General features: G+C 49.3%; 1 protein-coding gene across 5 annotated transcripts in view; it reads left to right on the forward strand.

Annotated features, from left to right (window-relative positions):
• The first annotated feature begins 4,720 nt into the window (after positions 1–4,720).
• MYO1G (myosin IG) overlaps positions 4,721–24,557 on the forward strand; it is a 78,965-nt gene continuing 59,128 nt past the window's right edge. For 3 of the 5 annotated variants that reach the window (XM_053265749.1, XM_053265750.1, XM_053265754.1), the window contains exons 1-6: positions 4,721–4,848; positions 15,866–16,074; positions 18,100–18,193; positions 19,465–19,630; positions 19,861–19,914; positions 21,888–21,983. In XM_053265749.1, coding sequence (XP_053121724.1) covers positions 4,754–4,848; positions 15,866–16,074; positions 18,100–18,193; positions 19,465–19,630; positions 19,861–19,914; positions 21,888–21,983 — 714 coding nt within the window. In that variant the 5' untranslated portion in view covers positions 4,721–4,753. Of the gene's footprint in view, positions 4,849–9,119; positions 9,145–11,861; positions 11,959–15,865; positions 16,075–18,099; positions 18,194–19,464; positions 19,631–19,860; positions 19,915–21,887; positions 21,984–24,557 lie in introns of those variants that run through there. The other 2 variants (XM_053265752.1, XM_053265751.1) reach the window with 2 other exon arrangements.

Here is a 24,557-nt window from a genome sequence, read left to right on the forward strand (position 1 = left end):
AAGGTGCCAAGTTCCCTCTCTGGCATCTCCAGATAGGGCTGAGAGAGATTCCTGTCTGCAACCTTGGAGAAGCTGCTGCCAGTCTGTGAAGACAATACTGAGCTAGGTAGACCAAGGGTCTGACTCAGTATATGGCAGCTTCCTATGAGTCTCTCCCAGCCCTATCCTGGAGATGCCAGGCAGGGGATCTGGGGTCCTCTACGTGCAAGCAGGCAGGTGCTCTTTCCAGAGCAGCCCCACCCTTTAAGGGGAATATCTGACAGTCCTCACACATACAGATATGACAAATAGCTATATACTGCTTTTCAACAAAAGTTCCCAAAGTGAAAATAAGTAATAGATGAAAATAAATATAATGGCCACATGTAAAGGTAAACTTGTGCCTTCGAGTCGGTGTCGACTCCTTGCAACCACAGAGCCTTGTGGTTGTCTTTGGTAGAATACAGGAGGGGTTGACCATTGCCTCCTCCCCCACAGTATGAGATGACGATGCCTTTCAGCACCTTCCTATATCACTATTGCCCAATATAGGTGCTTCCCATAGTCTGGGAAACATACTAGTGGGAATTAGAACTGGCAACCTCTGGCTTGCTAGTCAAGTTACTTCCCTGCTGCCTCAGTAGGTGGCATCTGTAGTCTCCCATTTATCTCGTTTCTTGAGGTAAACGACCTCAGAACAGTGGTACATATGGTGGTCGCCTCCAGGCTTGACTACAACAATGCGATCTACGTGGGGCTGCCTTTGTACACAGTCCAGCCCGGTGGGTCATCTTGGAGAGACCATATGACTATACCAAAAGAGCTACACTGGCTACTGGTACATTTCTGGGCAAAATACAAGGTGCTGGTTCTAACTATAATAAAGCCCTAAACAGCTTCGGCCTTGGGCATTTGAGAGAGTGTCTTCTCCGTGAGCCCTGCTGCCCATTGAGATTATCCAGAGAGGATCCTCTGCAGTTTCCACCCGCTCGTCTGGTGGCCACACAGGGGCAGGCCTTCTCTGTAAGGTTTTTATTTTTGTCTCGGTTTGTTTTATGTTGTAAACCACCCAAAGACAGAAGTTTGGGGCAGTCTACAAATTTGATAAATCAATATGAGTAAATGCGGACCCTGCTTAGCAACGGGGACAATTCATTTTTACTACCACAAGAACAGCTTTCCTGCTATACTCACTCCTGGATGGAGAGTTTAATTGCCTTTTGCACACGTGTGTGCATACACTGATGTGTAGCCCTGTCGTAACTTTGCTTCCATTTGGGGATGTTTTCCTATGAGAATATTTACTATTTGCTGACCAACATAGTCTCCTGGGCCAAATACCTATCCTCTGGTTGTGTTGATTCCTCTCAAAAGAGGAAATGACAGCCATGGACTGAAGGCTGGAGTTGAACGTCAGTGTGACAAAGCAGGCAGAAGTGGAAAGTGATTGCAGGAGGGCGGTATTGCAAAAGAAACTGGACAGGCCGTGGACCTCAGATGTCTCTTCCTGTACCTTTTCCTCCTCTTCCTCCTAACTTTAGTTTGCCCCATGGTTCTCAAGGGGCTTTTTCATATTGCAAAATTTGTTTTTTCAAGTATACAAAACAGGTAGTAGACAAAATCTCTTTACATCACAGGTTTTAAAGGGTGTCAGAGCCCAAAATTAGAGTACAATCCCAGAGCAATAAATACATCATCTTTCATATTACAAAATTAGAGACAGGACAAAGATGCAGGGGTCTCCTATGTGTTCTTTGATGTTAGAAATTGGGAGCGAGGGGTCATAAATTCAGAGCCTTCTGCACTTTGGGTAAATACAGGTATAATTTCTATATTTAAAGAGGGCCATTTTGAATTCAGAGTTGTCCTCTATTTGGGTAAATACTGGTTGCTTTCTCCTTTTGGTTTGGGTTCATTTACTTTTCATTTTTATGCTGTCTTTCATAAGCCATCCCCAGGCAGTTTACAAAAGTTAAAATATAGTAAAGCACCATAAAAATCACATTTGAACCCTTAAAATCAGTTAAACAATAAAAACCATTACAAGCACACACACACACCACCACCACCACCACCCGCAAAAAAAGACAAACAGAAGCAGGAAAGCTGAGAGACCTAGCAGCCCTGGGCCTAGGGAGTAAAAGCCTGAGATCTTGTCCCTGTTCTGGTGTTTTATCAAATAGGCCAGCAAGAAGGGGTGGTTCTCTCTATGTGAAGGTGGTCTTCATTCTCTCTGTTTTCTAGGAGCACAGTGTTGGTCCCCTTACTCTGCAGAAGGAGCCCACCCACCCCTCTGTATCATAGAAGCCTCCAGCTGTGTGCTGATGGTCTGGGGATTGGCTGACTGGCATGGAGAGACAGCACCAATTCAATGCCACAGAGGTCTCTGCCCAAGAAGCCTGCAGTCCAGATCTCAGTGGTGGAGAAGATAAGAGAGGGAGGAGGCATTTCACTGTGCATGCAGCTTGCCCCACCGATCGAAAAGCAGCCCAAAGTTGAGCTGAGGGCTGGAGTCTGTCGGAAACAACCCTGGGTTATGTCTGCACCAGGTTCCCTGAAACAAGGATTCCCAGATGTTGACTACAACTCCCATGAGCCCCAGCCTAAGGCCATTGCAGGTGGAGATGCTGGGAGTTGTACTCAACACCATCTGGGAGTCCCTGTTACAGGGAAAACGGGTCTGCATCCCTCAAACCTGGCAGATCCATCTTTTGAACCGATCCATTTGGACATGTTAACTGCCCCTCTGTATTATTATTATTATTATTATTATTATTATTATTATTATTATTATTATTATTATTTACATTTATATCCCGCTCTTCCTCCAAGGAGCCCAGAGCGGTATACTACATACCTGAGTTTATCTTTCACAACTAACCTGTGAAGTAGGTGAGGCTGAGAGAGAAGTGACTGGCCCAGAGTCACCCAGCAAGTCTCATGGCTGAATGGGGATTTGAACTCGGGTCTCCCCGGTCCTAGTCCAGCACTCTAACCAGCCAAACCAGGTTCATTAAGGCTTTTAAGAACATATCAGCCAGGCCTTCTCAAACTTGGGTCCCCAGATGTTGGGCTACAACTCCCATCGTGCCCTGGCCATTGGGGCTGGGGGATGATGGGGGTGGAAGTCCAGCAACCTCAGGAGACCCAAAGGAGAGCAAAGCTAGGCAATGAGTGCTGCTCCAGATGTTGCCGGACTACAACACCCATCACCCCAGCCACCCTAACCAGTTATTACAACTGGGGATGATGGGAGTAGTAGTTTGGCAGCCTCTAGAGAGCCGCACGTCGCCTACCTCTGCAGTCGAGAGAGCACCATCCCCTGTAGCTTCGTCTCAGCCCTGGAGAGAGCCTGGGTCTGGTCGTGATGGTTCCCTTTAACAGCCATGAATACGGTACTAACGTGTCCTCCATGCCTTGGTCTGCCTTTCCCCACTTTTAAGCTACGCAAGCTAGTGGCCGGCACCACCTCTTGTGTGGCAGCAAAGAAGATAAGTTGATATGGTTGGCATTCTTTCCTCAACGTCTGCCATGAACCTGCTGCTCATCCTCTTCACTGGGTAGTCCAGAATTCTAGTACTAAGCGGGGTGGGTGAATTATCTCTTTCTGCACAGTTCGGCACTTTCTGAACCTGTGTCATGCCACCGTTTCCAAAGCCCCCCATGATTCATTCAAGGGGGGGGTCAAGCTGAGGCTCTCCAGTGGTGGGTGGACTACAACTTCCATTGCCCTTGGTGGTAATTTGTTGCTGCTGGAGATGATGGGTGTTGTAGTCCCCCCGCAGTCAGAGAGCCTCAGTAGGCCACCCCTGTTTTTGTCTTATTTAGTTCGATTTATATGTCGTCCTACTCCCATAGGACTCAGGGTGGCTTACAAGCAAACGTACACAACAACACAATTTCATAAAAATGTATCTTACATAGCCTCATAAACCACAACCCCATACAATACTCATTCCACGTGACATAATAACCATGGATTACATGATCACTCTATGACCAGCTATCTCAGCGACCGAACACCCAACAGAACATTTCAGTCTCACATGCCTTACGAAAAGCCAACAGATCATGGAGAGCTCTGATAGTATCCGGGAGACCGTTAGTATCTCTAGGGCCCGGGATCACCAAGGCATTACTTGTGGCTGATCTCAGGAGGACCCGGCAAGGGACACATCGAACCAGGAGGCCTTGGAGGTATGGAGGGCCCATACCGTGTAGGGCTTTAAAGGTTAAGGTTAATACCTTAAACTTAACCCAGGACTCAACCGGCAACCAGTGCAACTGAACGAGCAAAGGCGTCACATGTGCTTGCCAAGGTGCCTTAGTAAAGACCCTGGCTGCTGCATTAAGTTCCCAACCTGTTGGGTTCCCAACCTGTGGTACCGCAGATGTTGCTATGAACTATGACCCCCCATCATCCACAGCCATTATCCACTGTAGCTGGGGGATGATGGGAGTTGTAGTCCAGCAACACCTAGAGTACCACAGGTTGGGAGGCACCCCAAAGTTTAACTGTAGGGTGTGCGTTGGCTTTCTGGGTGGCTCTTCTCCACTGAGCAAAGGGCTGTGATGACATCCCAGGGCCAGGAAACTGAAGTCTGCACTAACCACGGGACCCCACCCTCTTCTGCAAAGGAACCTCAGGGCAGGAAGTCCTACCCGGCAGCAGTTGAGTCATCTCGTTTTGCTCGGCTGGTGGGATGCAGTAGACCCACAGAGTCTCTGGCTCTCTGTCAGTGAGCGGCTGGGCCTCGCGCCTTCACCGGGCAGCATGGCTGAGCAGGAGAGCTTGGAGTTTGGGAAGGCGGATTTTGTCCTCCTGGACCAGGTGACCATGGAGGACTTCATGGACAACCTGAAGCTGAGGTAGCTCCCAGGCACCAGGATGTGCAAGAACTGGGTGGGGTGGGGAGGGATTAGGGTGCAAAAGGTGGTGGGGTGGTCATGGACCTTTTAATGCAATGCTTTTGTAGTAGCCTTTGGCAGGGGTGGTCAGCCTTGGGTCCCCAAAGGTCGTTGGCCTTTGGCCATTGTGGATGGGAATGCTGGCTGTTGTAGTCCAATGATATTTGGGGGGGGGAGCAGAGAACCCCTGACTTGAGGAATCTCTCTCTTGGGGTGTGCTGTGTTTACGTCCTTAATACCCATTAAGCATATGAGAGCCACCTTGCTGAGCTAGATCTCACAGAGGCCAGCCAGATGCTCCCAGGAAATCCAAAAGCAGGGCTTGAAGGCAAGAGCTCTCCCCTACTGTTGCTCCCTCGCAATTGGCAGTCAGGGGTATACTGCCTCTGAACATGGAGGTTCCATAAGCCACCCAGCTTAGGCTCCTCTGAACATGGAGGTTCCATAAGCCACCCAGCTTAGGCTCCTCACGGAGAGGAGGTTTCCTGGAGCGGCCTTGGCACTTGCGTGCCCTTTGGTCGTGGACTCTTTTTAGCTGTTCTGCCTGAGGATGTGGGCAGGAACCCGTGGAGGGACGCTGCTAGCTGCATGCTTTCTTGACCCTTGCTTGTTGCAGCTGATTCAGGCAGCCAAGGCGGCTCAGCTCGATGGGCTGTGAGGCCTGTGTAGGTAGGGTGTAGTGCCTGCTTCCTCAAAGGAAACTGTGGCTTCCCTTCAAGGGAGTTCTTCCACCTCTGCTAAGAAAAATCTCATGAAACCCAGCTGCTTTGGGACCAAAGTGTTTGAGCAGATGTTGGCGACCTGACTCCAGGCAATTCCGGATCCTTTCCCAGCTCACTCCCCCGCCCCCCAAGTCTGGGGACTGAAGTTTCTTTGGTGGGCAACCTTCTCCAAAAACTGGACAGAAAGTGGGGTCCCTGACTGTTGTTTCTGTTGGACCTCTCAGCAGACCTCTGTGCCACCGGCCATGGTATCCTTCCGGGCCACCTTGCAGGGATGGGGTTACAAAGCATTGCATGCTGCTAGTTCCAGAAGGTGGTTTGTGGGGGAGTGCTCTTTGACCCCCATGGCCTCCAACCAGCAGGGTCCATCAAGGGTTTCATCTTCTCCCCTATAGTGTTTAAAATAACCAATCCAAGGTAAAGCCCTTAACGGTCTGGGCCCTGGATACCTGAAGGACCACCTACTCCCAAGGGTTTCTGTCTGCCCAACAAGGTCGTCGGAGGGCTCTTTGCTCCGCATGCAGGCATTGAGAGAGGCTAGATGTTCATGCACGTGGGACAGGGCCTTCTCTGTTGTTGCCCCCAGGTGCTGGAATGTTATCCCAGTGAGTGTCCGCTCCTTGACATCTGTGGCTGCTTTTAAACAACCACGAAAGGCCTTTTTATTTGTTCAGGCTCTTACCTCTTAGGAGCTGCCAGGTCTCTCTGCTCTCCTGCTGTTCTCTCTGTCTTTTTATGATTGTTGCTTTTAGATGTGTTATGGTTTTTATTGTTTTAACTGATTTTAATGTTTTGATGTGATTTTTATGGAGTTTTATTGTACTTTAATTTTTGTAAACCCCCTTGGGGTAAGTTTCTGAAAGGCGGTATAGACATTGAACTATAAATAAATCAGTCCTTACCGAGGATTCTCAACATTGGGTCCCCAGATGTGATTGGACTACAATACCCATCACCGGCCCTTATGGCTGAGATTGATGGATGTTGTAATCCAACATCTGGGGGTCCAAGTTTGGGAACCCTTCTTCTATACCATCAGCTGTGGCCACTTCCTGGCCCGCCTTGCAGGCCTGGGGTTAGGAAGCGCACTGTGTCCCGCTGGTTCAAGAAAGTACTTGGTGGAGGAGGGCAGTTTGGCCGCCTGTAGACGTCAACCTGTGAGGTCCCTCAGGGTTTCATCTTCTCCCCCAGACTATTTAACATATTGCACGAAGCCCCTGAGAGAAGCAATCTGGAGGTTTGGGCTGGGTTCTCACCCATCTGGAGATGACACCCAGCCCTCCCTCTCGCTTCCACCGGATCCTGACTGCAGGGATGGGCTGGGTGTAGAGTAACACACTGAGATGAAATCCTGGCATTAAAGCCACTGCTTTTGGTCAGAAGGAAGTCCAGTCTGGGCTGAGGTGGAAACAGGGGCATCGCTAGGAGAGAGGGGGCCCATGTTCACCCCTCTCCCTGGCAGCCCCTTGGAGCCAGCCCCTGGGGTTTTTATTGAACCCATCGTCTCAATTATAGCTACACTCCTGGGTGGAAATCCTCCTCTGGGCCGGGTAGCTCTCCCTGTGAAGGATCAAGTCCACAGTCTGGGGAAACCCTGCCTGCCTTGCTCCTGTGGGCTTGTGTGCCCGGCCCCCTTCCCTCGAGCAGAGGCAGAAGATCTGGATATGATTTCTCATGCCTGGTCACATCCAGGGTTGACCATCCTGCAGGGGTTCTCAAGCCTGCATCCCCAGATGGCCTTGAACAACAAATTCCCATCAACCCCAGCCACAATGGCTGAAGTTGTAATCCAACAACATCTGGGAATCCAAAGCTGGGAACTCTGCATTCAGTGTAGGGCTGCTCTTCAAAAGCATCCAGAAGCCGCAGATGGTCCAAAATGCTGCAACCAGGCTGCTTTTGATACAGGTCTTGTGTGACTCCCCTGCTTTTGATCTGCTCAATTCCGGGCTCAGTTCAAAATGCTTGTCGCTACCCTTGAAAGCCTTAAATGGCTTGGGAATAGGGTACCTTAAGGACCATCTTCTCCCATGTGAGCCTGCCTACATGCTAAGATCTTCAGCAGGGCTTCTGTTCAGTGTTTGGCCTCCTTTGGGATTCCCGTTCACGGTGATCAGAAACAGGGACTTTCCGGGGGCAGCACCAAGACTATGGGACTTCCTTCTGCTAGAAGCCTACCCAACCCTCTCATTGGCTGCCTTCCGTTGCCTAGTGAAAACTGTTTTGTTTAGACAGCCATTGCCTGACTGTGGATGCTGGTTTTTTTGTGTGGTTTCTGTGGCAACTGTTCGTATGGTTTATATTTGATGTTTGAAAAATTACCTTTTATTGGCTTTGCTCTGTTGCTTACCTCTGGCACACTGAGCATTTTATGCGGAAGCAGCATACACATAATGATAATAATAGCCACTGATGTACCTCTCCCCCTCCTTGAATTTATCTAATTCCCTTTGCAAGCTGTCCTCACCAGTAGCCATCAGAGGTGTGCAGTGTGGTGGCTTTAATAAATACTTGACAGGTGGCCATAGGCCACTGATGGTTGCACTTGACTGACAGATATATTGACTGATATACATTCACACATAAAGTGTTCAGGCGGGCAGTCATGTAGGGTATTCTGAACCTCATCATCTGGGTCTGATTGTCATAGTTGATTGACTTGTTTTTCTTTCACGGTGTATACCACTTTTCTAAATATGACCTTCAAAGTGCATAACAACACTCAAACAGTCAGTCCAAACTTTGGCATTTAAGTCACAACAAAAACTCAAAAAGCCTCATCCATGCTGCTCAGCGGCCATGAGAAATTAAATCTGCTGGAATACAAAAGATCCAGCCTGGAAGAGCCAGCGTGGTGTAGTGGTTAGAGTGCTGGACTAGGACCGGGGAGACCCGAGTTCAAATCCCTATTCAGCTTCATGATACAAGCTGGGTGACTCTGGGCCAGTCACTTCTCTCTCAGTCTAACCTACTTCACAGGGTTGTTGTGAAAGAGAAACTCAAGTCTGTAGTACACCGCTCTGGGCTCCTTGGAGGGAGAGCAGGATATAAATGTAATAATAATGATAATAGTCCACTTAAATCGGGGCTGCTCAGTCTTGGGTCTCCAGATGTTGTTGGACGATATTCCCGGCCATTGTGGTTGGGAATGAGGGGAGTGACCGTCCAGCAACATCTGGGGACCCAAGACTGGTAACCCTTGACCTAAATGCAAGCAAAGGAGTTGCCTGGCAACCTCTACAAGGTCATGAGAGAGGCACCTGCTTTGCACACCAAAGTCCTCAGGTTTAGTCCCTGGCAGCAGCATTTCCAGGCCGGGCTGGGAAAAGGCACCCACTCAAAAACCTGGAGAGATGCTGCCGGTCAGTGCAGGCAATACTTGCCAAGCTGGATGCGTTGCCTGACTCAGTAGAAGGCAGCCGTCATATCAGGGCACGCCACCATCTAGGTGCGGTGCCACCACAGAGAACCCCCCTTTCTCATGCCCCCCCCCCCGATGACAAGACCGAAGAGGGCCTTTGGCACCGATCTCAAGGTCACGCAGGGGAAGGCAGCTCTTAAGAAGAACCGCGGCAGGCAGCCGTGGGGTGCAAAGGGGAGGTTCCGGCCCGGCCCGGCCGCCCAGCTCTGGCCTTTGTGGCGGGTCCCTCTTCCTCCTCTCTGTTTGTGGGAGTTTCCTGCCAGTCAGCCTTGGCCTGTTTCCAGGAAGGTGCTGCTTGCTCAGCCTCAGAGCTGACTCTCCCTCAGGGATGGAGACAGAGTTTCCAGCCGAGGCAGCTGGTGGCCATGTTGAAGGGGCCAGAGAGGGCAGTGGAAGCGGGTTGACTCTGACCTCCCAGATATCCCCACGTGGCCCCAGACATTTTCCTGCCCGAGGCGAAATGGGCAGCCGTGCTCTCAAGCCATGGGGGGGGGGGTGTGCCAAGGCAGCCGTGGTGACTCACAGGCACTCTCCGGCTAGGCCCGCAAGCAAGGCCGTGGGGTGGCAGCAGGGATCTGCCTAGCTCAGCTTGGGGGCAGGGGAAGAAGGGGGGCACCCCAGACTGGAGTGAGGAGGGGAGAACAAACAGTGTGTGCCTCAACGAGGCGAGAGAAAGAATGAGAACTAGCTGGGCCAGGCACAGAGCATCTGCCCCTCCGGCCGGCCCACCCACCCATCACCAATGCTTTTTCCTCCCGCCCCCCTGGCACGCCCGGCTTTCTGGCGGGCAGGTGGGCGGGCTTGTCTGCTTCCTCTCCCTCCCCCCGCTCCACGCTTTCTGGCTGGTGGGCCATCTGGGAAGCTGGCCCACCACCTCCTTCTGCCTGCCCGCCCACTCCCAGTAGCAGCCACGAACTCCCACCGGCTGGGCCAGGTTGGCCCGCTGCCGCCTTCTCCTCCCAGCGGCCGGACCAGTCCGCCGCCAGCTCCTGCTCCTGCTGGCCGGGTCAGGCTGGCCCACCACCCACTGGCCAGCCCAGCCTGCCACTGCCTTCTTCCGCCAGCCAGCCTGCCCCGGCCCGCCACCACTGCCTCCTCCAGCTGCTGGCCGGCATCCCTGTTTTCTCCCCAGTCCCCGTCGCTAATCCTATCCAGCAGCTGCTCGCGAACTCTCACGAGAGCTGCCACATATGGGATTAGTGACAGCTACGTCGTCTAACAGAAATAAATATATAGAAGATAGTAACTTTATTTGTTAGCCACCTCATAACAAATTGTTCTCTGGGCGGCTCACAATAAAACAACAATAGAGTAAAATATACAATTAAAACAAACAAAACAAAATTACAATAAAATACAAAATGCAATACAAAAGCGTTTTAAAAACTGTTTAAAAAAAATTACAAAAGGTCTGGGTGAACTGAAAGGTCTTCACCCGGCATCTAAAAGAACAAAGTGGCTATGCCAGGCGAGCCTCACTGGGGAAACTATTATGTAGATGGGGTGCCACCACCAAAAAGGCTCTCGCTCTAGTAGCTACTTACATAGGAACACAGGAAGCTGCCATATACTGAGTCAGACCATCTAGCTCAATATTGGTCCATCTAGTTCAATATTGTCTACCCAGACTGGCAGCGGCTTCTCCAAGGTTGCAGGCAGGAATCTCTCTCAGCCCTGTATTGGAGATGCTGCCAGGGAGGGAACTTGGAACCTTCTTCTGCTCTTCCCAGAGTGGCTCCTAAGAAGGGGAATATCTGACAGTGCTCACACTTCTAGTCTCCCTTTCATATGCAACCAGGGCAGACCCTGCTTAGCTAAGGGGGCAAGTCATGCTTGCTACCACAAGACCCGACTCGCTTGCCTCTCCTCAGTTGGTGGAAACCCTTGGAGGAGGACCCCTAAAAAAGATCTCAGGGTCCATGTATGGACAGGTGAAACAAGCTGCTCTCTCAGGTAGCCTGGGTGCTTTCCAGATTAGACCCTGCAACAGGGTCACGGCGTATCTCTGAAGTGTGCTTCTATACTTCCTGCGTTGTGACACCGCAGTCCCTATGTGGACAACAGGGAGCCGTTCACATTTCCAATGCCTTGTTTCGAATTTAATCACTGAGATATAGAGCTAGGATGTTGTATATCCGACATAAGGAAGTTGCTGTTTTTTCCAGTTCCACAAGACTGCTCCCCCTGCTGTTTACTGTTCCCGAACGGAGGCATTTTGCTGCTGTTGAGCAGCTAATCTGGAAAGCGTCCAGGTCCCAAGCTGTTTAGAGCTTTAAAGAAAGGGTGTTGACAGTGAGTGTTAGGGTGAGCCCATGGTGGTAGCTGGGGCCAGGCAATTGCCACCCTTTCTGCCCCGATCCCACACCTGAGGTGACACCTCACCCTGCATCATGGAAAGGCTGTCCCTGAAAGATCCCGCCTCACTCCTATCCTGCTAACCTCTAGTTAAGATTGTCTGTGCAGTTTTGGCTCAGTCAGAAGAGTTGACAACAGTTCTGAGCCACAGGCCGGGTCTCAGGCCCTGTTGGGGGTTCAGCACTGGTGAAGTGCACAGACAGCTAGTTGTGGCCAAGGCACCACCTCTTAAGGGCAATCTCTTCCAGTGCTCACACTTCTAGTCTCCCATTCATATGCAACCAGGGCAGACCCTGCTTAGCTAAGGGGACAAGTCATGCTTGCTACCACAAGACCAGCTCTCCCCGCAGGAGCTGTACCCCTGCCAGAACCTAAGGGGTATACTCATGGGTCAAATGGGCCGTAAGCCATAATTTGGCTTTTTAAAAGCCAAATCTGGCCACCTAGCCCCAAACCACATCTCTCCCACCCCAGTCACCAGAAGCTTAATGTCAGGAAAAACCTTTCCCTGCTTAATTTCTGTCTGTGTCAGGCTGTTGTAAGACGTGCAGAAGCAGCATTAGTCAAGAAAAGGTAGCATTGTTCATCTAATATCAGGCATTAAGCCTGGGTCAATAGCTGGGAGGTCCATTGGGCTTGGGAGGCTGGGACTGGGAGCATGGAGAGGAACTGGCAGGGTCAGAAGCAGCAGCAAAAGCAGCGACCAGGAGGCCAAGGGTTGGCAGGAGAGAAGGCGAACGAATGGTAGCCATATGGTATTACTTGTTGCTCAGGCAAGGCCCCAGGGCTGACCCTGGACCCCTTCTAGCACTTCAGTGGGGTCTGTGGGCAGCTCTGGTTTACCTTCCTTTGTATGAGAGAGCACAGAGGATCACGGTGTCTCTGTACTATTTGCTTTATTTACAAATGTACAAGCAGGGTACTGGTGGGGGCAAACAGGGGGCACTTCTATGAGGCAGGCCCCAGGATAGACACGGACACCCCAAGGCTGTACCCCCAGACAGTTTCAGCTAATTCAGCTAGAAATTCTTGGCCTCTCTCTTCCAAGACTGCCAGTTGCTTTATAAAGGTAAAGTGTGCCGTCAAGTCGATCTCGACTCCTGGGACCCAGAGAGCCCTGTGGTTTTCTTTGGTAGAATACAGGAGGGGTTGACCATTGCCTTCTCCCACACAGTATGAGATGATGCCTTTCAGCATCTTAGATAGAGATATACACACTCCTTACATCTGCCGTGTGTGTGTGTGTGAGAGAGAGCGAGAGAGAGAGCGAAAGTGTGTGTGTGTGGGGGGGGGGGACCTTCTTCAACCTCTGCTGGGCATCTCATTCAGAAAAGCAGAGAAATTTCTCAAATGTCAAAGCTTTCCCTAACAATAATCTCCCATTTGATGGGACATCTGCTGAACATTCTGGCTATCTACCTAACAAAGACACTTTCAGCTGTAAGACTGGTTTTTTGCAGGCCAGCTTTGAACACCCTTTTGCTTTCAGAATCAATGTGGTACCTGCAGAGATATACTTCTGCACATACAGGGGCCATAATGTTTCCAAGCGGGATCCTATGTGATTCCAGCTAGTCACATGCAATGTGTCTATGGCAGCAGTGCACCTGATCGGTTTGTTTTCTTTCCTATATTTTCATATGGCCTTTCTGACAACCCGCTCACGGTGGTCTACGTCTTGAAATAATGGCTGGGGATCTAATAGATGTGAATGTGGAAGGCAGGCGAGAAGGAATGAATTTTGGCAGCTGCCCATGTGGCCCAGAGGTGGTTCATGCCACCAGCCCAGCCCACATAGCAAGCAGCTTACAACTTCCACCCTGAGCCCTGTCATCAGATCTGTGTCCGGGGATGAGTAAAAATGAGATTTTGTGTCATCCTCCCACTGGGTGATGATACCATAAAAGGTCAATCACTCACAAGGGACATATTTAGACATTTAATCAATGCCGCCTCCTCAATTGTGCTCCGGGCAACTTACAGCCTCGAATTTTAACCATGCCAAATTGAGGAATCAAGTTCCGTGAAAGGGGGGTAGCCCAGAATCTGTTATAAGTCATGTACAGTGAAAAATGGGGTGTGTGTGTGTGTGTGTGGGAGAGTCAGTGGCCAGACTTCCCCAAAGAGGTGTGGAATTTACCATGGAATTTACCACCGCAGAAAGGGGTGAAGGCCCCTCGTGTTGATAACAGGAGTTTCGATAGATTCATGGGTGATGAAGGAAGCTCTTTCAGATATGAATACAAAGAGGATATCTATTTTGTCGTAGCTATGAGTCCTGATGGCTCTATAGAACCTCCATGTTCAGAGGCAGTCGTTCTCTGAATACCAGTTGCTGAGGGGAGCAACAGCTGGAGAAGCCTTATGACTGCAACCTGGCTCGTGGGCTTCTCAGAGGTAGCATCTGATGGGCCATTGTAGGAAACAGGATTGTGAACTTTGGACCTTGGGTCTGATCCAGCAGGGCTCTTCTGAGCGATGTTCCGGAACAGGATTGGCCAGCTGGTAGCTCATCATGGGACAGATCAACAGTGTGCCAGTTCAGGTGATACTGTCCGTGCCCCTGCGATTGGGAAGGGAAGGCACCAAGAGCGCAGACCTCCCAATGCCCTCCCACCCAGCATGGCATTTTAGTGTGTGTGTGTGTGTGTGTGTGTGCGTGTGTGCGAAACCTATTTATTTGTTTGTTTTTGTGTTTGTTTGTTTTTACACTTGTATCCCACTCTTCTTCTGAGGAGCTCAGAGTGGCGTACATGGTATTTTTATCCTCACAACAACAACCCTGTGAGGTAGTATAGTGTGAGAGATCCATGACTGGCCCAGAGTCACCCAGTGAGTTTCATGGTTGAATGGGGATTCGAACTACTTGGGTCTTCCCGGTCCTAGTCCAACACTCTAACCACTACGCTATGTTGGCTCTTGGGGCCTCCCCTTCCTAATCTTCTAAACAGGCCCCGGGGGGCTGCCAATTGTATTTGTGAGGAAAATATAAATGTTTTCAGGTTGTAAGAGATATCCTGTACTTAGATGTTTCATCTTTCCCTTGTGTTTCATATATCACAAGTCTATAGTATGTACATGGACGTATTTGTAATGCTGTGCTTGAGCCTGTGTACTGTTCTGTAACAACTACTACAAAACAAAAGCTCCCAAAGCGGTTTACACAGAGAAATAGAAATAAATAAATAAAGATGGCTCCCTGTCCCCAAAGGGCTCACAATCTAAAAAGAAACATAAGACAGATACCAGCAACAGTCACTGGTGGGATGCTGGGCTGGGGGTGGATAAGGGCCAGTTGCTCTCCCCAATGCTCGATAAAGAAAATGGCCTCTTTTGAAAGGTGCCTCTTTGCTCAGTAAGCAGGGAACTGTGGTGCTTGCTGCATTTCTCTTGGTCCAGGCCAAGTTCTAGATTATTTACAGTTTTAGTTCAGTTCTAGACTGGAGGTGGGGCAGAAAAACAACAAACAGCAGGAGGCTAGAGAGCAGTCTGCACTCGCCTTTCTGTAATCAAAACGTCTTTCATTAAACTATTAATGATGATCCCAGTTTTATGGCAAAATACATGTCCGTCCCTCTGGGCCACTGACGACAGAAGAGAGTGATTGGTTGGTTGGTTGATTGGTTGGTTAAGTGATTAAGTGCCATCAAGTTCGTGTTGACTCTTAGCAACCACATAGATAGATTCTCTCCAGGATGATCTGTCTTCAACTTGGCCTTTAATGTCTCTCAGCACTGCATTCATGGCTGTCGTGATCGAGTCCATCCACCTTGCTGCTGGTCGTCCTCTTCTTCTCTTGCCTTCAACTTTCCCCAGCATTATGGACTTCTCAAGGGAGCTGGGTCTTCGCAGAATGTGTCCGAAGTAGGATAGTTTGAGCCTGGTCATTTGTGCCTCGAGTGAAAATTCTGGATTGATTTATTCTATGATCCATTTGTTAGTTTTCCTGGCTGTCCATGGCATCCTCAAAAGTCTTTTCCAGCACCAAAGTTCAAAGGCATCAATGCTTTTTCTATCTTGCTTCTTCAAAGTCCAGCTTTCACATCCATAGAGTGTCATAGGAAAAACCATGGTCCAAACTATCCTAATAATTGTAGGGATAGACCCGTCACTGCATCTAAATATCCTTTCCAAGGCCTTCACTGCAACCCTACCAAGTGCTAGTCTGCGGCGTATTTCTTGACTGCTGGATCCTTTACTGTTGATGGTTGATCCTAAAAGGCAGAAGCTATCAACCACTTCAACGTCTTCCTTATCAATTCTGAGGCTGGTTGCTGTGCCCGTTGTCATTAGTTTATTTGTCTTATTCATTTAATATTATTAATAATTATTGTTATTAGTATTATTAGTCATTATTCTGTCTTAAGCCTCAGAATAAGACTCTCTACAGAAGAGAGTAGCCTCCACAAATATGGCAGCAGGTGGCCATCACTACCCTAGACTTGCACATCCTAATGGTGGCTTCCTTGGTTTCCTCAAGGTTCGAGAAAGGGCGTATCTACACCTACATAGGGGAGGTGGTGGTCTCCATGAACCCCTACAGGCAGATGGAGCTCTACGGAAAGGAAATGATTGAACAGTATCGGGGCCGAGAGCTGTATGAGAGGCCACCTCATCTGTATGCCGTGGCTGATGCAGCCTACAAGGCCATGAAACGCCGGGCCAAAGACACCTGCATTGTTATCTCTGGTAGGTATGGGACAGTCATGGCCTTCTCTCTCTCCCTCCCTCCCCCTCTCCCCCTCTCCCCAGCATGTTGTCATGGGTACGCCAATTGACTCTCTCTTTGATGAGTTCAGCATTACGTTATTTCTCTTGCTTTGGTCCCAGGTCCTATCAGGGCTTAATTTACGCCCCAAATCACAAGGCTCATCCCAAGAACCTGTTTTCAATTACAAGTCCACTTAAGCCCCATTCACATATTATGTTCTGTGCACATGCAGTCTGTGTACAGTGTATACATGTACAATTACTCGCACATTATGTTCAATGCATATCCAGTAGTAATCTTTCCATCTGTACCCTGAAGTTCAGATGACCTGTACCCAGGTTCACTTTTAAAGTGAACGTCTGTAATATTGTTAACATAAACTCTATTCAGACATCACGCCATACATGCATTCAGGTGTCTCTGCACATGTACAGGTTTTTGTGTGAAAGACTATATACATGAAGGAGAGCTGGTCTTGTGGGAGCAAGCATGAATTGTCCCCTTTGCTAAGCTGGGTCCACCCTGGTTTGCATTTGCAAGGCAGACTACACGTGTGAGCACTGTGGGATATTCCCCTTAGGGGATGTGGCCGCTCTGGGAAGAGCACCTGCATGCTTGCATGCAGAGGGTTCCAAGTTCCCTGCCTGGCAGCATCTCCAAGAGAGGGCTGAGAGAGACTCCTGCCTGCAACCTTGGAGAAGCCGCTGCCAGCCTGTGTAGAAAATACTGAGCAAGATGGACCAAGGGTCTGACTCAGTAGAAGGCAGTTTCCTATGTCCCTATGCATTCATTTTCAGAGTGAACCGAGTACAGGTCCTTCAAATGCATGTTGCAATTAGGAAATGTACGTGTGGTCACATGTGGGTAACTGTACACATATTGGTACACAGATTGTACTTGTGTTGAACATAACGTGTGAATAGGGCTGCACATACATGTCCATGGGTGTGCATACACCTGTATGCATGTACAACATAGAGGCAGCAGTTGACATAACCATAAACTGGTTGGGACAAGCATCCTACTCAGCTTCAGGAGCTGCGCATGCTCCTGATTGCTGATTGTGTGTGAGCCAAACCTAGGTAGGAGGAGGGGGACATGATCCTGTGAGAGGCAGGCACAGGCTCCAACATGACGGCATCGTCTTACCCAGCAAATTACTGAGGGTGGAGGAAACTCCATCGGAGCCACTCAATCACTTCCCCCACCTCCTACCTAGGTTTTAGCTCATACACCCATCCACACAGCTCCCAGAGCGTCTTAGGACACTTGTCCTACCCAGCTGATGGTCGTGTGAATTGCCTTAAGAGGGCTCAGACCATGAAAAGGTGAAGCAGTAATCCAGATGTCCGTGGAGGGTGTGCCACTTCTGAATAGCCACTGGCAGCCTCCACAGACCTGGCCTTAGAGGACAGGGCTTGCAGGTTTGGCCACGTCACCGTACTCTCTTCGCGTACGGCCACCAGGATTTGCCAGATAGTTCTAAGGAACCTAGTTAAGCCATACTGCTGGCACACTGGTGCATGGATGTGGTGGAGTTGGGAGGCAGGATGGACTGTAACATGGCAGATTGCAGCGGGAAAGGCTATATTTTTGAATATTCTACCTGCAAGTAGAAACTACCACAATAAGGTGTAGGCTGGACCAGAACCTTGACATTATCAGACCAGAACCGTGACATTATCGTGTTTTACTTGCAAGGAGGTGGGGGAGGTTCCTCAAACCTGGGCCCCCAGATGGGCCCAAGTTTGGACTACAACTCCCATCAACCCCTGTTACAAAGAGGTGTTTTTAAAAAATGTTGGAGAGCATCCCAAGATGTGACAGACACCTCTGCAGTCTGAAGTGGTATAGTCCTCACTTTCTCTTCAGGATCTTGGCACCTCATGCTGCTCCAGGTCTAGAACAGGCCCCAGCCTCTCCACTGCTGGAAAGGACCTCCCCACCCGCCCGTCCCCTCCGCCTCTGCATTCCCTCTCTCAATGCACTCACCTTCTTTTCAGGGGAAAGCGGAGCTGGAAAGACCGAAGCCAGCAAGTACATCATGCAGTATATTGCTGCCATCACAAACCCCACGCAAAGGGCAGAGGTGGAAAGGTCAGTGGCTTGGATTATTATTTATTATGAATATTTATATGATGCTTTTCAACAAACATCCACAAAGCGGTTTACAACAACAACAGCAACCACACACACACACACACACACACAGTATACCCCAGCAACAACCACTTGAGGTATGCTGTACTGGGGCTAAGTAGGGACAGTTACTCTCCACCTGTCACCTTAAGTGGCACAACGGGGAAATGCAGAAGGTTGCTGGCTCGAATCCCGCCCCCCTCCCCCTACTGACTATGGGAAACACCTATATCAGGCAGCAGCGATATAGGAAGATGCTGAAAGGCATCATCTCACACTGCGCGGGAGGAGGCAATGGTCAACCCCTCCTGTATTCTACCAAAGAAAACCACAGGGATCTGTGGGTGCCAGGAGTTGAAATTGACTTGACGGCACACTTTACTTTACTTACTCTTCACCTGTTGAATATAAGAGAGTCACCACTATAAAAGGTGCCCCTCTGCTCAGTTAGCAGAGGTTGAGAGAGGACCTTTCCAAAGAGACACATTTTTGGAGGGCTAAGACAGTTTTTATCATTGCAACAACTAAGTATGGAGCCTCCATACCCAGAAACTGTTTATCAAAAGAGTACCTGATTGTAGGTAGCTATTGCCTTTGGGTACCTATTGCCGGCTTGTAAGCTTCCTAGAGGCACCTGACCAGCCACTACTGAGATAGGGTACTGGTCCAGCTGGACCTTTGGTCCAATCCTGCAGGGTTCTTCTTGGATACTTATAACCCAGCCTCTCTTTATGGTGGTTTGTAGGGCTTCCAAGGCAAGGACACTTAGTTTTATTCTCCATTACTGGCATATCCTTGATTGCTTAAAGTAAGTAAAGTGTGCCGTCAAGTCAATGTTGACTTCTGGCAACCACAGAGCCCTGTGGTTGTCTTTGGTAGAATACAGGAGGGGTTAACCATTGCCATCTTCTGCGCATATCTTTCAGCATCTCCTTATATCGCTGCTGCCTGATATAGGTGTTTCCCATAGTCTGGGAAACATACCAGCATGGATTCGAACCGGCAACCTCTGGCTTGCTAGTCAAGTCATTTTCCTGCTGCGCCATTATTAGGGGTTCCCAATCTTGGGTTTTCTCCAGATGTTCTTGGATCGAAGGCCATTGTGGTTGGAGATGATCAGAGTTGTAGTCCAACAACATCTGGAGATTCCTGGTTGAGACGCCCTGCCCTATCCTCTCCACGACCATGTCCTTGGCAGTCACGTTTGTCACTCCTCCGCTTTCCTTCAGGGTGAAGAACGTTTTGCTCAAGTCCAACTGTGTCCTGGAGGCCTTCGGCAACGCCAAGACCAACCGCAACGACAACTCCAGCCGCTTTGGCAAGTACATGGACATCAACTTTGACTTCAAGGGGGACCCCACCGGGGGCCACATCAACAACTACCTCCTGGAGAAGGTAGGGGGGTGTATGTCTGCAGATATTGGGGCCCAGCGGGGTCCGAGGCAAATGACGGGCCAAGAGAGGGCCAGGGATCATGTTGCAGAGCAAGCAGTGAGGCCTGGCCTAGCCCTGGGGTCTGTGGAGCTGCCCAGCCCTAACTCACAAGCCTGCACACTCTGCCCTGGGAGTAATGGCTGCATTTAAAAAAATAATCACTAGACTCACTCTGTCTTATTCCCTGACAGTCTCGGATCCTCCAACAGCAGCCAGGAGAAAGGAACTTCCATGCTTTCTTTCAGGTGAGCAGATTTCCGGAAGGAGACCCAGCGCTGTCACTTTTGGAGGGCTCCTTCCTCGCCTTTTGTGCCGTTCTCGGCTCTGATTTGTCTCAACCCAACGTGCATGGACTCTAGCAGGACTAGGGGACCAAGGAGAGCTGGTCTGCCTCTTCTCCTCCATATTCACTCAAATGCTATCGGGAGTTAGCTGAAGAGCTGAGAGGCTGCATCCTGCTGCCCTGTGCGGCCCCAAGCTCAGCTGCACCAGCCTTGCCAGGCACAGAGTGTCAGGGGTCCGCTGCCCCCCGGGGTCGGGCGAGGATGAGGACGGTGATGGGCTCGCCCTACCTGACTGGGCGTCACTGCCTCTCCTGGGCCTGACGTGGAGCGTGGCCTCCCCGCCTGCAGCTATAGGGCTGGTGCCATTTGCCTGCAGGAGCAGGCGAGGAGGCTGTGCTCCGTGTCGGGCCAAGGAGAGGCAGTGACACCCAGTCAGGTAGGGCGAGCCCATCACCATCCTCATCCTCGCCTGACCCAGGGGTGGCAGACCCCTGATACAGAGGCCTGAGGCCCTGGCCTGACTCCACCGGGATCCATCTGGAAGGATATCCAGGCTTCCTCTCTGTGCTGAGGCTTTGCCCCCCTTTCCAGCTCCTCCCCTTGGCTCTGGTGCCGTATGCATTTAGGGTCGCCATGTTTGGGCTTTCCAAATCCGGGTGCCTAATTTGCACACATTGGCTTGGAAAATAATTTCTGAGCAGGTTCGTGACTGCACCTTTTGCTCCATAACTCCACTTCTACAAGGGCTAGAGCTTAGCTTTTCGCTTTTTCTTTTTTAATGAAATCTGGGGAAATCTGGGTGGGCTAAGCAAGATGTATGGGATGCTTAAAATCCGGGTGAAACCTGGAATTTCGGAGGGGGTGGCCACTCTATATGCCTTGCTGCCTGGGCCCTGTTTGGCTTGGCCTCTTTGCCTGCTCTCCTTGGCCTCTGACTCCAGCTCTGCCTTCTGGTTGATCTCCACTGCTGGATCCTGTTGTCTGCTCAGAGGTTGACTCCCGCTTGCTTCCTGACTCCCCTTTCTGGTCAGCTCAGCTCTCTTGCTCCCGACCTTCTGCTGGGCTCTCCCAGTCCCAGCTTCAGGCTCCAATTCTCTGGTCTGGTCCTGACAAAGTTGCCCTCTTCGCCGCCACCTCCCAGGCTTTCTGCTCTGTCAGCTGGACTTTTGCCAGCAGCTGTGCATACAGCCTGTGGCCCTAGCAGAGCCTCCCCATTCCTGACACATCACTGTGGGTGGCGCAACCTAAGATGGCGGCGCCCAACAGCACTGTCTTTCCTGTGGTGCTTTCTGTAGAATTCAGTTGAAGGCCACAGTGCCTAACCAGGGGCTTGAGTGCCTGCTTGCTGTCTAGCTTGCACTGAGGTTGCAAACTTGTGTCTGGGCTTCTCCACTCCAAACTGCAGGTCTGCCATTGCTCACATGATTGAATGCTCTTCCGTTTGGAAAAAAGTCGCTGCACATAGAAAACTAGCATGCCAAACTTCTAGCTCTGCCTCCTCCATGAGTTGCTGACTCCCCCACTCCCATCATGTGAGCCCTAGCTGCAGTCTGAAATGGCAGAGTGAGGTTTACCAGCTCAGGGAAAACAAGGTCTCTGCTATGAACACAGCCCTCATATTATCAGGCATCATGAGGTCTAGAAACTTGCTAGTATTTATTTATTTATCGTATTTTTACACCGCCTGATATGTACATCTCTAAGTGGTGTACAAAATTTGTTTGATTTTAAAAATCAAATGCTGGGTTTCTGGGATGCTCTCTGGTTTAGCATGATAGGACATATTTCTGGAGTCACCGTGTGCTTGTGGCCCCCTAGTTTGCCTCCCTGCCCTTGCCTCTCACATCAGGTCCCCTTCCAAAGACACCCCTCTTGGAGCTCCACCACTGAGACTTGCTACATGGCCTGTGACAAGACATTCGTCTTCCTTGCAGTTGCTCCTAGGGGCCTCCAACGCTTCACTGGACTCCCTCCACCTCAGCAGAGACCCTGCAACTTACAGGTTCATCAGAGAAGGTGCCAGCAACAATGTGAGTTGGGTGTCTGTTAAAAAAAAAAAAAGATTATTGTTGATTTTGTTGTTGTGAATATTTATATACCACTTCCCAACAAAGGTTTTCTAAGTGGTTTACATAGAGAGTAGTAACTCCTTTGCTGATGGAGTTACACTGGCTGCCGATAGGTTTCCGGGCAAAATACAAAGTGCTAGTTATAAAGCCCTAAACGGCTTGGGTCCTGGGTATTTAAGAGAGCGTCTTCTTCGCTATGAGCCCCACTGCCTATTGAGGTCATCTAAGGAGGTCCGTCTCCAGCTACCGCCAACTCGTTTGGTGGCTACACAGAGACGGGCCTTCTCGGTCACTGCCCCGAGATTGTGGAATGCGCTCCCTGCTGAGATACGATCCTCTCCATCTCTGGCTATTTTAAAAAAACATTTGAAAACCTTTTTTTTTTAACCGAAGTCTTCTCAGGTTTTTAATTTGAAAATACTGTTAATTTTATGGTTTCTAAATTATTGTATTGTTTTAACTTTTATATGTGTTATATGTTTAACTGTTTTAACTTTTATATGTGTTTTAATTGTTGTTAGCTGCCCAGAGACATAAGTTTGGGCAGGGTATAGATTTAATAAATAATTAATTAAATAAATAAATAAAATTTAAAAAGATGGTCCCCTGTCCCAAAAGAGCTCACAGTCTACAAAGAAACATAAGGCACCCACCAGCAACAGCTGCTGAAGGGATGCTGTGCTGGAGTTGGATAGGGCCAGTTGCTCCCCCACTGCTAAATATAAAGAGAATCACCACTTTGAAAGGTGCCTCTTTGCCCAGGCAGTGCAGCAGGGGTTAAATACTCCTCGACTGACTTCCTTCAACATTTCCCAGGCCTGGCTAATCAAATGACTAGTGACTTGGTGGTGTTGGGGAGATTAAATCATGGCTTGATATTTCACGTTCATGTTTCTGGGGAGATGCTTGCTTCTTGTCCTGCATTTGTGCTTATGATCACGACTCGCCCCTAAGCATGCATTCCAAAAGAACTGCCTTTGAATAACAGAATTCTAGGCATCCCCAGCAGATGGTTACCCCGCCTCTGCTCGAAGACCTCCAGCGAGAGATAGTCCACTGCCCTCCTCAGGAATTATTTCCACTGCTGAACTGCTCTTACCATTCAGAAGTTTCTCCTACTGTTCAGCAAAAATGCAACCTTCTGCAACTGAAGTCCATCCGATCTAGTCCTGCTTCTGGGTCAGGCAGCAGAAACCAGTCCTTGACTTCTTCTGCGTGTGACGGCCCTGCAGGTCTTTGGTGGGTGCTGTCAACTCCCTCAGTCTTCTCTTTTCCAGGTTAAACACACCCAGTTCCTCTCATCTTTCCTCATAAGCTTTGTTTTCCAGACTCCTGACTCTCTTTGTAGCCCTCCTCTGAACCCATTCCAGTTTCTCTACATGCTTCCCAAGTCCAATATCCAGAACTGGGCACAGTACTCCAGATTAGGTCTGACTATTCCTTGCCATAATTTGGAAATGATGGTTCTGTTAATTTGACATTTTTGCAACTGCGCAGTGGGGAAATGACTTCATTAGCAAGCAGGAGGTTGCAGGTATGTTTCCCCACTGGTATGTTTCCCAGACTATGAGAAACACCTATATTGGGCAGCAGCGATATAGGAAGATGCTCAAAGGCATCATCTCATACTGTGCAGGAGATGGCAATGGTAAACCCCACCTGTATTCTACCAAAGACAACCACACGGCTCTGTGGTCGCCCAAAGTTGACGCCGACTTGACAGCACACTTTACTTTACATGCTCAGTTTATGATCCAGTGCCATCCCGAGATCCTTTCCACATTTGCTACTGCAAAGCCAAATGTCCCAATCTGTGCATTTGGTTTTTAAAAAATATTTTTGCCTATATGCACAACTTTGCATTTTTCTCTGCTAAATTTCATTTTGTTAGTTTCAGTCCAGTTTTCCATTCTGTCAAGGTCACTGTGAATTTTACTCCTAAGGTCCTAGCTATCTCTCCCAGTTTTGTGTCATCTGCAGATCTGATTAGGATTCCATGCATCCCTTCAACAAAGTGTGTGATAAAAATGTTGAAGATTACAGTTTGATGAATAAGCAGTGATGGACATATTGTTTGAGTATGATTTCCCAACCAGTTGTGAATCCACCTGATGGTATTATAAATTTGCTCACATTTGACCAGTTTGCTAACCAAAATATTATGACAAACTTTGTCAAACACTTAGCTAAAATCAAGGTAAATTACAGCCACAGCATCCCCCAAATCCACTAAGTTAATAACCCAATTTTTAAAAGGAAACAAGTTTTGTCTAACAGAATTTATTCTTGTCAAATCCATTCTGGCTACTATTATCAAGATGCTTATAGACGAACTGCTTTATAATCTGTTCTAGTATCTTCCCTGCTATTGAAATCACTGACCAGTCTGCATTTTTCTGGATCCTTCTTTTTATCTTCTTTGACAGCTACAACAACACTTGCCCATCTCCAGTCTTGTGGCCCCTTACACGTTCCCCAGAATTTCTTGGTGATAGACAGAAGTTCTGAAAGTACTTCAGCAAACTTGTTTAGTAC

Source organism: Hemicordylus capensis, chromosome 6 (assembly GCF_027244095.1).
Source record: "Hemicordylus capensis ecotype Gifberg chromosome 6, rHemCap1.1.pri, whole genome shotgun sequence".
NCBI classification, from domain to species: domain Eukaryota; kingdom Metazoa; phylum Chordata; class Lepidosauria; order Squamata; family Cordylidae; genus Hemicordylus; species Hemicordylus capensis.